This window comes from Nannospalax galili, unplaced genomic scaffold, assembly GCF_000622305.1.
Source record: "Nannospalax galili isolate Female #2095 unplaced genomic scaffold, S.galili_v1.0 scaffold280, whole genome shotgun sequence".
Taxonomy (NCBI): Eukaryota; Metazoa; Chordata; class Mammalia; order Rodentia; family Spalacidae; genus Nannospalax; species Nannospalax galili.
Window position 1 is genome coordinate 2,485,080 of NW_008347808.1, and position 14,692 is coordinate 2,499,771.

At 39.1% G+C, this 14,692-nt stretch overlaps 1 protein-coding gene across 5 annotated transcripts in view; it reads right to left on the minus strand.

Moving 5' to 3' along the window:
- Nucleotides 1-14,392, minus strand: part of Eda2r (ectodysplasin A2 receptor) — a 42,127-nt gene extending 27,735 nt beyond the window's left edge. For 3 of the 5 annotated variants that reach the window (XM_029568951.1, XM_029568949.1, XM_029568947.1), the window contains exons 1-2: nt 14,324-14,392; nt 785-881 (exon numbers count right to left, since the gene is read on the minus strand). In XM_029568951.1, coding sequence (XP_029424811.1) covers nt 785-871 — 87 coding nt within the window. In that variant the 5' untranslated portion in view covers nt 872-881; nt 14,324-14,392. Of the gene's footprint in view, nt 1-784; nt 882-14,211 lie in introns of all 5 variants that reach the window. The other 2 variants (XM_029568950.1, XM_029568948.1) reach the window with 1 other exon arrangement.
- Nucleotides 14,393-14,692: the final 300 nt, after the last annotated feature.

Here is a 14,692-nt window from a genome sequence, read left to right on the forward strand (position 1 = left end):
ATCTATGTATCTATCTGTCTATCTATCTCTCTATCTAGGTCTACCTCTTTAGGTACTGCTGTTGTTTCACTAATTAGAAGGTAAGGTTCATGAAGGGAAAGACTTTTGTCTCTTTCCATATCCCACAGTGCCTGTAACCATGCTGACCACTTTGTAAGAGTTCAATAAGTAACTGGTAAATGAATAACTAAATGAATAAAAACAAATGTGAGTGCATGGAAACTTTGATGTCTGTTTCCAGCCCTTTTAGCAAAATTTAATATGACCTCCAACTGGGGAACCAACGAGAAACCCAAGATAAATCAAAATAAGCAGCATCCACTTTGCCCTAGTTTTTACATTGCTGATCACTTTCTTCTGACTTTTACATTTAATTGGAAGAGTCTTGACTCCCTCTGGTTCCCTAACCCTGAATCCTTTCTTGCATATTTCGCTCAGTAACCCAGACCCTTTAGGACAGAAGTCATTTCACCCTTCTTGGTTGCTCTTCTTAAGGTACCCCAGTATCTCATGAAACCCTTCCCTGCCTGTGATTTTGCTGGGCTCCCTTGTTTAAACAGTGACTATCAGTGCTTACTCTTTGGATCTCCATATCTGCTGAACTACAGCTGTCACAGCTGAGGCTGACTTTATTGATAATACCTGGCTCTTCTCAGTTTTTATTCTTTTTTTAAAAAAATGTTTAAAAGTCTAAATTATCTTACAGTTCTGTACACACACACACACACACACACACACACACACACACACTTTTGGATTCCTGATATGTAAATAAAGACCTTACCTTGGAGAGCTCCTGTCCAGGACCACACTGTTGGCAGGTGGCACAGCGTCCCCACTGGTCCCAATACTCATTTTCTTGACAATTCATGATGAAAAAGCTGTGGGTACAGAACAGAGTAATTATTAACTAAAAGAAAGAGATTATAAAGTAGTGGTTTCCATGACGTTTGGCTTCTGGATCTTTCTAAGTAATCTATGGTTTTTAGTGATAGTGGTCAAGGAAGTCAGCCCCAAATAGCTATCACTTTTAGAGTCCTGACAATATGCCAAGAACTTCCAAATGCTTTCGCTTAATAACACATTTAATTCTAAAAAAAATCATTAATATTTTTATTTAACTTTTTTTGGTCTTTTTAAGACAGGGTCTCCCTGTAGCCCCAGCTGTCCTGGAACTCACAATGCAGACCAGGCTGGCCTTGAACTCACTGAGATCCACCTGTCGCTGCCTCCCAAGTGCTGGGATTAAAGGCGTGCACCACCATGCCAGGCCTATTTAATTTTTTTTTTATGTGTATGAGTGTTTTGTCTACATGTGTGCAAATACACCACAGGCATCCAATTCCTGTGTAGGTCAGAGGAAAGCATTGGATCCCATGGAACTGGAGTTACAGGTGATTGTTAGCAAAAATGTGGGTGCTGGGAACTGAACCTAGGTCCTCTGCAACAAAAGCCAGTGCTCTTAACTGCTGAGCCATCTCTCCAGGCACAAGATTGTTTTTTTTTTTTTTTTGAGAATTTCATACATGAGTATTGTTTTTACAACATTTCTACCCTTTTCTTTTCCACCCTCAACTCTTCCCACCTCCCACACTCCTTCTCAAATTCATGACCTCCTTTTCTTGAATTACTATTGTTTGGTCCCATTTCTGGATGAAGAGCCTCAGGCAAGCAGTGGCTGCTGAGAGAGGGAGAATCCATTTTCTTCAGGGACAGGCTCCTTGAGGAGGTTATCCAATCCCAAGTGGGCAGCCTTAAACATATGAGCAACACTAAGTGGACTCAGCAGGTTGTATATATGTAGCATGGAGCATTATTAATTCTATTTTACAGATGAGGAAACTAAGGCGCAGGGACAAATAAATTTTCAATTTTCAATACTAAGAGGTTTACTAGCAAAGAGATTAAGAAAAAACAATTGAATACTTTTGGGGGATACACAAAGCTGCAACCTGATTTATGACCAGCTCTTAAGCATTTACAAATTGCTTAAACATGTATTATTATTTGCACAATATCTCCCCGTGTTAAGCAATATAGAAACTGTAATATTTATTTTGTGGATGAAAAAACTGTAACAAAATTCTCCTTTGCCAAAGTGTCTGGTTCCCCTGAATGAATCATTCCCTTTCAACTTATAATCTTGGATGAATCATTAATGGTCTCAATTACTTAAACTGAGAAAAATGGACAGTATGTTCCCCCTGTGTACTAGATAACTTTTTGAGAGGATTAAATGGGTTAATCTTCAAATCATGATGAAGTCTTTGAAGAACTATACAAATATTACAGATTTAAGTACAGAGACATAATCCTCCATAAGGCAAGTTTTTATGACAGTGGCTCAAGTAATTGATATATGTTGCTTGTCTCTGAAATAGTATGTTGTGATATTTGCTGTCACTCATAATCTTATACTATACCATTTTCAGGTGATTTCCCAAAGTACTGAATATTCTTAATGTATACTTCAATCGTAAGGGAGGACAGTGTGGCCACCAATCTTCCCCTCAAAAGTCATCAACAGCTATAGGTTACAATGACCTCACCAGTCTTGTTAATGCACAGCTTTCCTCAAAACCAAGTTTGATATTCTTTTTCTTCCTTCCAGTTGAATATGGCCTATGAATTCCATTTTTGGCACAAGATGAATATACATGTATTGTTTTGTCTCAAAGTGTTGGATTCAGTTGCCATGCTCTGTCTTTGCTATCTACCTTTCTCACTGAAGAAAAAATATTAGTGGCAATCCACAGAGATCAAAACTAGGTTTAGTATCTACCATGGACAGGGAGGAAGACACAGTGATTACACAACGGGCAGTGCAAATGGCCTGGAATTAGATAGAACTTTGTGATAATACTAAAAACCAATATGTTGTTTACTTGAGAATGGTAAATTTTATAATATATGAAGCATATTTTAATTTTTGAAAAAGGATATTTTTTTTATTTACCATTATGAAAGATTCCATATTGTTCCAATAGATATTGCCCAAGTTAGCCTCCCCCAAATTAAAGGAAAAATTAAAACATGTAGAAATTCTTCTTCAAATTGATTTGTTCATTCAGCTTTTCTCCCAAACATATTTGGTAAGTGACATGTCCACACATGCACGCATGCACACACATATAATACACACATGCAATTAGTGTTTTATTGAGTTTATGTTTTATTGATATATTAACATTTTATTAAATATGTTGCATACATACAGGAGGATTGAAGAGTGGCAAAGTTATTAGTACTTCTTTATTTTGCCTGTCTCTGCCATGTGAATATTTTCTGGGCCCATTCCCTGTGTTTTGATTGCCAAGAAAATAACCTAAAAGACTATGAAGAGAGAAACAAAGATGTTGATAATAATAATTATCTCCACACAGACTCACTGTTCCCTGAATAATTGATGCTGACCAACTTTTTGCTGGATGTAAGGCAGTCAGGCTGCTGGATATGCAGCTGCCTCTGGTGATAGTTTGTGGCTGCTGGCCTTCTCAACTTGCACACATGCTTGTGGTGTGAAACATGTTCTTTCTATCTAAGATGGGTAAGCAGGACAGAATGAGAAGTCTAAATTAAGAACTCGGGACTTCAGGATATTTGTTTTGCCTGGGCAGTGCAAGAGTCCTAGGATTAAAAAGGGTGATGAAGACAGCAGCTGGTCCATGCCCTGCCCATTCCTCTCCTGTAAGCCCACACACCACTCATATCCAAAAGATTTACAGAAACCAAAGCAGTTGCTCAATTTGGCCTTGAAAATAATTCTGTCCTTGAAAATCAAACTTCTAATCTGTACAGTGCCTTCATCAATTCCAGATGTTTGGCCTATAATCCAGATGTAGCTAAAACCATTTGGTGCTGCGTCTCAGTTTTTCCTTTTCTAGCACAGATCCAGTCTTATCTCAGTTTTCTCTTCTCCATATTATCAGACATCTTATCTTCTTTCTGATTCACTATTTGAGAATTTGTATTTTTTTATTTTAGATCAATGCAGTGAATAGTCCCAGGTACAGCTCTGTCACAAATAGCATATCTGTACTCAATGTTGATTCAATCTGCCCATTTGTATTATGAGGAGGTTGATTAGGTTAAACACTTAGACCAGTGGTTCCCATTCTGGGTTGCATTTTTCAAGTTCCAAAATATGTTTATACTTGAGTATCACCCCTGAGTTTCTGATATATTTAATCCAGGGATGACCTAAGCCTTTGGTACTTGTACAGTTTGCCTGTAGATTCTCATATCCAACTACTGTTAAGAACAAAATGGTTGTAAGGGTTATTTAGGATGTGACTTTTTCTTTTGCTTGAGTATAACACATAGTCAGAAAAGGGATTTCCAGTCCTTCCATTGTCAAGGGAAATCTGATAAAGGAGTAACCTCCATTACCTATGTTTTTTCTAAGAATAGGAGATAAAGGGGTTGAAGGTAGAATGTTTCCTTTAAATCATGTTAGATTATGTCACTCTCAATTCCTTAAAAGGCTCCTTCTTTCACTCACAAGAAAACTAAACACTTTTTAATGGCTGATGAGATCATAGATGATCTGTCCTACCTCAATGTGTTCTATTATGTTTTTAACCTTCATATTCTTCCCCTTAGTCTTTTCATTGCAACCATATTGGCCTCATTGTTTTTCTGCAAATTAAACAGGAATACTTGCACTGGAAAGCCTTCAAACCTGCTCAAGTCGGAAGCTTCTCCTGAAGATACGTGTTTCACTAGTATTTCACTAGTGCTTTTATCTTCCTCAGCTCTTTGTTACTATACCATCCTTTTAATAAGGTTTCTCTGGACACAATCTAAAATTGTGATTTCCCTGGTCTGTCTCTTCTCTTTTTCCCTTGTTTCATTTTTCTCCATAGTACTTATGGCCTTCTTACACACCATGTTTTTCTTATTAACTTATTGCTAATTCTTCCCCCAACTGTGACGGAAGGCCCATAAGAGCTTGGTAACTGTTATGTTCACTACTCCATCCAAGGGACTTAAAACACTACGTGTCACACAGTAGGTGCTAAATATATATATTTGCTATCTGAACAAAGAGTAAAAATCTACAGAATATTAGTAATCTTCTTACAGTTTGTAAATGGTCTTGTGTCAATTAGTTCTAAAGAGGAGGGAGATAGGAATTATGACCGCCAATTTTTATAAAAGTAAAAACAAAGCAACTGAGATTCAGAGACAAAAGTTTCCCTTAAGTTTATTTATTTAGTAAGAAAAGAAGCCCAAAAGTTCATCGTGTTATCCAGCGCAGTACTGTACTGAAATAGTGAGTGTAACCTTCACTAATTATTGGTTGTATTTTGGGTAGGCAAAAGGCATACTCTGAACATTAATTTGATGTTTTCTTTAAATAATGATTTAAAGTGGTGACTGCCAAACCCCAATACATAGGGTCCGGAGATGACTGATAGCAATAAGAATAGAAGGAAAGTGACAGTAAGAGACACAGGCCAAACAAATTGAGGGCAAGAAGGAATAAAAGAGCCACAGAAAATGCTTCTAGTTTCTGGTCCAGAATCCAGGAGAATCCTAAAGTCATTAACAATGTGAAAGAGAAACTGTTTGATTAAAAAGACAATACCATATGAGGAGTTGGACCAAAAGGAGGAACATTTCAGTGGCCATGATCAGCAGGACATTGAAAAGTGTAGAACAAGAACATAGGTTGCAGTTGGAAATGAGTCAAATACATAAAATGGCCATTGTATCAGCTCTTGTACATGTCTGCTTATCAGAGGTAACTGGGGGACATTTTAGGAAATGCCTACACCCAATATTAATTAAACAAAAATAACTGGAGGCTGAGAATCATCATACTAGGCAAAGGTTACATAGGCTTAGATGAAAAAGGAATGCAAAGAACAAAACATTAAGGGAAAAAATACATTTCAAGCCAGAAGGGGAGTTAAAACTATCACAAAATAAGAAGGGGAATCCAGGGAAGAAATAACACACTGTAGAAAGGGTAGTGTGCAATAAAGCATTAAGAGGTAAAGAGTGAGCAATCATATCAACTTTTGGTTCAAAGAAGGAGAGAAGTGTTAGGATGGGAAATGTGCTATTTTGGTTTTGTTTTATGAGTTTATGATAAAAGTATGGGATTATCAAGGAGGAAATGGGAAAATGGTGGTAGTTTAACTGGGGTTGGAGGATGGAAGGTTATGCATGGGGAGAGAAAGGTGAGATAAATAAAGCTTAGGTAGTGTGAAAAAACAGAAAAATTAATTTTTTCAAAAGGCTTCTGAAAAATACACTTAAAATACATGTATGAGTGCAAGGGTATAGGTGAAGGTTATATAACAAGAAACACAGTGCCACACAGCATAAGCTTCTCTTTGAGTTGTCGGTGATGGCCGTCTAAGAGACTCTCAAAATAACACAGGCTTTTGGTATAGCCCTTGACTGCCTGCCAGAACATGAAGGTAAGACCCTATTGGTGAAGACAGGACGAACTTCAGACACAGGACTTGGAGAAATCCAGTTGGAACTGATCTGGAAGCCTCCTCCCTAAAGACTGTCATTCATAGTGTCAGAGGATACTATGCATGCTACCCAAGGAGAAAACCAATCAATGGTTCAACCCATCTCTAAAGCCTAATTACCACAACAATGACTGGCACAGTAAACAATTTCTATTGGTTCAGTCATGGCACCTTTACATTATGGGTAATCAACAGCTATCAAATTAGTTTTAAGGATTGCTCAATACAAGGGAACTCATGTCTGATACTGAAAGCATAGCCAAATATACACAGCTGGTGTGCTGGATAGCTTTAGTGTCAACTTGACACACCTGGGTAGAGGGAGCCTCAACTGGTGAATTGCCTCCATTGAACTGGCCTTTGGCTATGTGTCTGGGGTATCCTCTTGATTACTGAGTGATGTGGGAGCGTCCAGTCCACTGTGGGTGTTGCCACCCTGGGCAGGTGAGTGTATGTTGTATAAGAAAGCAGGCAGAGCATGGGTCAGGGGAGCAAGCCAGAAAGCAGCATTCTTCAGTGGCCTGTGATTCAGCTCCTGCCTCCAGGTTCTTGCCCTGAGTTCCTACCTTGGGCTCCCTGACGAACTGTGACCTAGGTGATGTAAGCCAAATAAACCCTTTCCTCCCCAAGTTGATGCTAGTCAGAGTGCTTTGTTACAGCAATGGAGAAACAAATTAGAACAACTGGAGAGCTCATAGATCCTAGAGAAAAACTTTTATCTGTCACATCCCTAGACAAATGTAACTATTTACTGTATGCTAAACAGGTATCCTCATATTTATAGACAGGTATACCTCTCACCACTTATCAAATAATATTCATTTTGCAACAGATGGAGGCTATTACAGAGTTCCACAACTGATTAAACGCAGAGAATACATGCTTGTGAGATGCATAGCCTTAAGTGACATATCTACAGTAGAACCTCTACACCTAAGGCTCAGGGAACATAGCAAAACAGGATATAGAGAACATTAATGCAGCTCTCAACTCTCACTAGCAAAGTTTCCTCATGCAACAGATGGCGATTAACACAGAAAGCCACAACTTGCCCAAATGTAGAAAATAAAGAGACGGCAAAATGTGTGGCCCTGGATAGGAATCCTGTATCCAACCTCTGCCACCCAGGGCTCAGGGATCATTGTGGAAAAGAGGGCAGAAGAACTGTCAGAGCCAGGGGTGGTAGATGACTACAAGGAAACAGTTTTCCAGGCTTCTGGAAACTTGCTTATATGAACTGAGAGCAATGGTGACAGTATGCACCAGACCCATGCAAAATCAAACCAGACAAAAACCAAACACAGAAGTGGGGAAATGGGTAAGAAGCCCCAACCTTAGCTGAGGAATTATTGATAACTGATCACTGCTGGATGAGGGAGAGTTGGCCTTCTTTAAGGGAGTGACACTAGATAGGCTGACCAGACTCTAGTAGATAGCACACAGAGGGACATTTGGGTACAAAAACTTGGCTCAATAGGCCTTAACATATATGTCAAAATCAACAATATCTGGTAAGGGTTAGGGGGGAGTGAAGATAAGGGAGGGGGTCTAAATATGATCAAGATGTACCATATGAAATATCTAAAAATTCAAGAAATTTTTTAGGTAAATTGTCAGCCACTGAGATGACTCAGCAAGTCATAGTACTTGCCAAGATGACCTGAATTTGGTCCTTGGAACCCAAATGAAAAAAAAGTAAATAGTTTTGTGTAAGTTTGTTAAAACATATTATCAGAAGTAATTCAGAGGCCACAGATGTTTACTACATTTTTTAATAGGCTTTTCTTTCCATTCTCAGAGTGGCTGAAGAATTTCAGTTATTAGTGATAGCAGCATCAGGAGAATAAAAGGAGCAGTGCAAAATTAAAGACTCGCCTGTTTACTTTGTCCTTTATTCCAGTGCACAAAGCAAGAGGTAATGTCCCAATTGACCTACACAGAAGAAAAACGTTCCTTTTAAAAAGCAGTTGGCACTGTACTGACTAAAGTAATAACCAGTAGAACTGGGCCACTTTTACTTAACCAATGGCATAAATTATACATGAGAAAATTTCAGAATGCATGCATGCACACTAAGTTACCATAAAAAGCACAAGCTTCTCAAAAAGACAAATGTAAGTTAGAAGACTGTAAATTAAATAGGCAAAAGGGCTAAACATACAAAATCATATAAACACAGAGAGAGAACTGATTGATGAAATTAAGGCCAGCGTATTCTAGGGAGAGTTAAAGGAGAAAAATAAGTTTTATTCCTGCTGAAACAGTCAAGTAGAAGCAAAGGCACAGAAACTACCCTGGACCATGTTCAAGGGAACAGATGAGATCATATATGCGAAAGCGCTCTGGAAACTCCAGACTGTGTTTCACATGTAAGGAGTTGCTATGATTATTGTTATCCAAAGATGAGGAGCAATGGATATTGGAGACAAGCCACAGGCCTCATCAGCATTTAGCCAATATTCAAAGTCTCTACTTTGCTTGATCATCACCCTAGCTTAAGTGAGTTACTTATTTGTATATTGGCTACCATTAGACTACATAGAATGACGCTATGAACAAATATTAATTACCCTACCAATAGAGTACTTGAAGTGGAGATTCTTTAGCTTTCCAAGGAGGCTGTTGGCCAAGTTGCCGTAGGAGGAAATTGAATTGATGATATTATTTCTTTGCATAGTTTGGCTGGCTGAATATTGTATACTCAAAAATTATGTTTTAATTTCTAGTTTCTGTTAATATTTTTTGGTCCTGTGTTGATTCCACTCTGTTCAATTTACCAAGCAATCTGAAAAACTGAGTCATCCTGAGTCTATCAGTCTTTGTACTCACAACAATACAAATTCTATTAAATGGATCATCTCTGGCTTACAAGACAGGGAATGAAATATAAAAACCAGGAGGCAAATATAAGCATAATTCAGGGCAAAAGGTTCCAGTAGGCCTGGGAGAATGAACCCTTAAATTGGGGCTTTTTGTAGAAATTTTTATTGCTTTATTGTTTGCCAAAATAGTTCTTTCCCTTTTAAAAACTATGTCCAAGAAACAGGGAAGGGCATTTGGGGACGAACATGAGTAAAGGAGGCTGATATACATATATGAAAATGTCACAGGAAAACTCAATGTTTTGTACAATAACAGTTAATTTTTAAAAAGAAAAAAAATGATGAAAAAATACCCAAGAATAGAAAGTATAGGACTTCAAAGGGTTGGTGGTAAAAGAGCTATCTGATAGACTTAAACCTATGATCTCATATATAAATGCGCACCTTGTGAAATAATTTCCGGTTTCTGACGATCATACACAAAAGGTTATATTAGCTACATCTTTCTGTTACTTAGCAAACTAATAGCACCCAGCACTATATGAACTCCTTTATTAATAGGCACCTCACTTCTCACAAGACAACACATTTCCATTATGCTTCTTTTTTCTTCCATTTGGAAATTGATTAAAACTTATGCTAAAAGTAAACAGGATCATATAGTCATGCAGTTCTACAAGAATTCATCATTCCATTCCCTTATGATCCAGACAGAAAATTCAAACTATGAGAAAAAGCACAACTTTCCTCAAAGTTGCATACTTGGCCCGGATTAGAACGCGAGTTCAGGGTCCAGTGCCTTCTCTATTTTCTATGTACAAAGGAACAGACCCAGCTTCACGACTTGCTGCCCACTGACTGTACTACCAAAGCTCCAGTTTCATTGTTTCTCACTCTCAGAACATAATATTGGTTAATTAAACATTGAGCCAGAAAAATTCCAATGGTTGAACTGGGTCAGGGAAAAGTGGCTCATGCAAGGAAAATAGTACTGCCCACTCATTTTGGCTTATTCACTCTGGTGACTAACACTCTCCTGGAGCTCATGATATCTTGTTTGATTCCACCATACATTACATGGAAACTCTTTCACTTTTCAGAATGGGATGATACATCTTGAGGACACACAGGAAAGAAAGAGAGAGGGTAACTGTAAGCCCTTCAGAGTGGATTTCTAGTCACCAAAACATCAGTTAACTGTTTTCTATGCTAGACACTCTGTTAGTACTTAGTCACAAGAAGAAAAAACAGGACTTAAAGAAGAACGCTAGAAATTTGTGGCATGGGAGAGCATGTCTGATGAGGTACACTGACGAGGTATACAGTTAACGCTAATACAAGACAGACAATATCTATCCTCAAATCTCCCATGAGTATCTATTAATAATGGCCCTTCCACTCTATAAACTGATGAAGAAACTGACCTATACTCTTCCCATTAAGCCACTTAGGCAAGAAAACATGGGTGGAGCCAGTGCTGTAAAGAAAGCAAAGAAAAATAGTTTCTGCTTCAAAATTAAGCGTTAGCTCTGAATAATGTCTACAAAATATGCTGTACTCTCCTCATATGGCATCCAAGTGGAGCAGATCAAGAAGATGTCTGTCTGAAGGAGGGCTGTGTGACTTGCCATAGGCTTCTAGGCACATTTATCATTTACTTCTCTCCTGGGTCTAGGGACTTCCTCCCTAGCTTCTCTTAACATAAACTTTCAAAGAAGAAGTCAATGTTAAAATGCAATTAGATGACCATCCTCTGTCTTCTTCTTTTCTAGAGCTTGCATTAACTTACCTAGCCATCACTTTCTATCCAAACAGTTGTGGAAAATGAGAAAAAAATGTGAACTTGAAATAAAAAAAATGTGGCTTGCTGTTATGACTTAAACACATACTAACTAAATTATCTCTAGCAAGTTACATTTTTCTCTGAGTTTTTTCTAGTTGGAGTGAAGAAACATTACAATTATCTGAAAGAAATACTATAAAGACATTTGTCAAATTCTCTCATCAAGTTTCTTTTGCAGCTATCACCATCCTTCCAAAGGTGTTGCCATTCCAATCTGTACAGTTTAAAGCCTCAGATTCATATTTAAATTGACACCACGCCACATGAGAAATGGAAGGAACTGAGCTGTTTATCTAGAAACACAAAATGGAGAGAAACCTGTTCTCCAATCTTCAGATCTCTGAAGGACTATCACAGATCAGAAAGAATAAGTTGCTGTAGATAGTCTGAGAAGTTATCACTAGAACATCTGTGTACAAGTCAGAGAAATATTAAATTCAGCTGAACAAAAAGAACTTTTCACAATCAAGAATCTCCACATAGATAGATAATGGGCTTTTTCAGAGAGCAGTAAAACCTCTACTCTGAAAGTACTCAGACACAGACTGGAAGGATGTTTTAAGATGGAGTCAATTGTAAAAGAAAGATATGATTCATAAAACCCTATTATATGTCAAACATTGGGCTGGATCCTCTACAAGGATCATATTTTTTAATCCTCCTAGCAAGGGGAGCCATTCCCCCTCCTTTTTTTTTTCAGAAAAACAGAGTTTTTCTGAAGTTCCATTTTTCTCACTGGTCTTAATAGTGATTTTATAGGTGGGTGGGAGGAACAGCTCTTTCTTGCCTCAGACCAGTTAGTATTGATGTAAAATGGAAATATTGAGCACATAATACATGCAGCATTCCAAACGGGAGATAAATAGACACCGGACTCTAAAACAGCTGTCTTTAACTCTATTGCACTATCCAGAGAACTGGGATGAGAAAGCATACTCTTTTAAGTCTTAAGCTAACCCCAAGAGACACGGCTCATTCTTCTATTTTAAAACCCATGTAATTCACCAACTTCAAATTTCTGTAGTTTGTGATGCCTTGATAAATATGCTGCCTCCTTTCTGTTCTCATAGCCAAACCCACAGTTTCAGGGCCTTGTCCACTCTTTGCAGGTAAGCTTTCCACTTCTTTCATTTTCTTGTTTTAATCCAGCTGGCTCACATTTGATTGATTATGCTTCATAAAGTATAGATCTAACCTTTACTTCAGCTCAGGAACTCACAATGGCTATATAATAATCTGCCAAATCAAACAGAAACGCAGGCATTCAAAGTCTTCAGTAATTTACCATCAATTGAACTTCCGCTTTTCCATAACTGTGCTCTAAAATCTAACTCAACTTCCTTTCACATGTTCTGAGCTTCCTTGCCTTCAAGCAGTTGTTCATGTTTTCTCTGCTTAAAATCCCTTCTCTCCTCTGTCCACCTGTTGAAATCCTATCTGTCTGTACTGCATCATCTATCTTAAATAATAACACTTACCATTTATTGAGTGTTTATTTTTGGTCAACTACCGTGCTAAGCGTGTGCAAGTATTTTATGTGGATTATCTCATTTAATCCTCACAATAACTCAGTGAGGTTGGTACTATTATTATCTCCACTTTCCCCTGGAGTAAACTGAAGCTCAGAGAGGGAGAAATGATTCTTTTTGTCCAAGGTCACATAGTTGATGTATTGTGGGATGAGATCTGAACCTAAACAGTCTCACTCTGAAGCACTAAAAGGTGATACAATTTCAAAAATAGTCAGCTGGGCATAATGGCACATGCCTATAATCCCAGCACTTTGAGGTTAGAAGCAGGAGGATCAGGAATTCAGGGTCATCCTCAATTACATAGGGAGTTTCAGTCCAGCCTGATCTACATGGGACCCTGTTTTGAAAAAAGATCTTCAAAATCTATCAAAAAACCTTTTCTGTTTTTTTTTTTTGTTTTTTTTTTTTTTTTTTTTTTTCCTTTTAACCTCAGCTAACCTGTAACTTTCTATGTAGAGCAGGCTGTCCACCATCTCACAGAGATCATCCTGCTTCTACTTTCTGAGTGCTGAGTTGTTGTTAGTTAGTTGTCTGGCACATGTTGTAAGGTTCTTCCTTGACAATTTTGGAGCATTTTGACTGTAACTTTAAAGCTCATCTTGTGCAGTATTACTTGTATTCTTATACTCAGGATGAGTCTAATAAGCTCCACAGGCCACAACCTATATTGCAGAAAGCTCAAAACCTCACACTTAGTGATACAAACTGATACATAGTACTCAGTTGGCATGCTATGCTGAATGGAAGGTATGCTGGGATACAAGAGACAGGAGATATTCTGAGGAGATGATATTCCACAATTTTACATATTCCACTACCCTACATGACATTGGCCATAGCTGCCAAACTTGCCCCAACCGATCCAACAGCCTATTTTCCCAGGCTGGTCTCTGGCCATTTTTCTCCTCCCCACACCCGGCCAGTTCTTGCAGCTGTCTGGGCCTTGGCCAGTGTTTGGGGGTGAGGCCGGATCAAAATATCACTGCCCTGGGCTCAGCTTCCAGCAGCAAGTGTTCAAATGAAACTCAGTCACACTGGCGAGGGGGTTGGATTGATAGCCCCCACACAATGCCAAAGTGCTCTTCACACAGGTCCTGACTTGCCCGGGCACCACGTGGGTGGGCTACTAGTTCAGCTTCCAGCAGGATGCTCGGCATATCCAATCCATTGCCTCCTCCGCCCCTCTGTTAACTCCTAGCCTCCTTCTCTTCCTTATCTCAGGATCCCAGATACACAAGATTATTGAACAAGTCCGGGCATGTTCCCAGCTTCCATCGGGCTCCAGTAGGAATCTTTACAGGCGGGAACTGACAACTCTCAAGACTTTAAGGATATCAGCCCATGTTTCTGACATCTCAGAGAGTGCTCTCGGAACACAAATGAATGGAGTGACTGATAGCTACGGAATACATTCCCTGACTTTGTAGCACGCTAACGGGGATATTTGACATGGTCCTATAGACATCTCTAAGTGTTACAAGTCCCAGCTGCTTTACCACGCCAAAGAGTGCTCCCACACTTACCCTGTCAAGCAAGATCAATGGATGGATGTCACATCGGGATTCCCAGAACAAACGCACCTCACCACACACAAACCAGACACCCTGCCCAGCAACCGCCCCTCAGCCTGCATACCGCTCTCACAGTAGATGAAATGCGCTGCAATCAAGTTCTGCTGGACTCATTTCACTTCCACATGTAGCAACAACAGATCAAATCCACCCTCTATTTCTTTCATGTTATGCATACTCCCACCCTCTATGAGGCCCGCAGGATAACTATTGGACAACTTAATGTGTCTAGGTGTGGTTATGCAAATAAATCCCGCCCCTGAGAGGGGGCACTGTCAGGCTGGCGGGTAAACAATGGCCAAGCCTCTGCTAAGGCTTGAGTAGCCAAAGCTCCAGGGACTGAAGAGGAGGTGAAAGGGGGAAGGGCCTGGGGTCTGTTGGAAGGGGGGGAGGGAGGAGGGAGGCAGGAAGGAGCTAAATGCAGCTCAGCTTT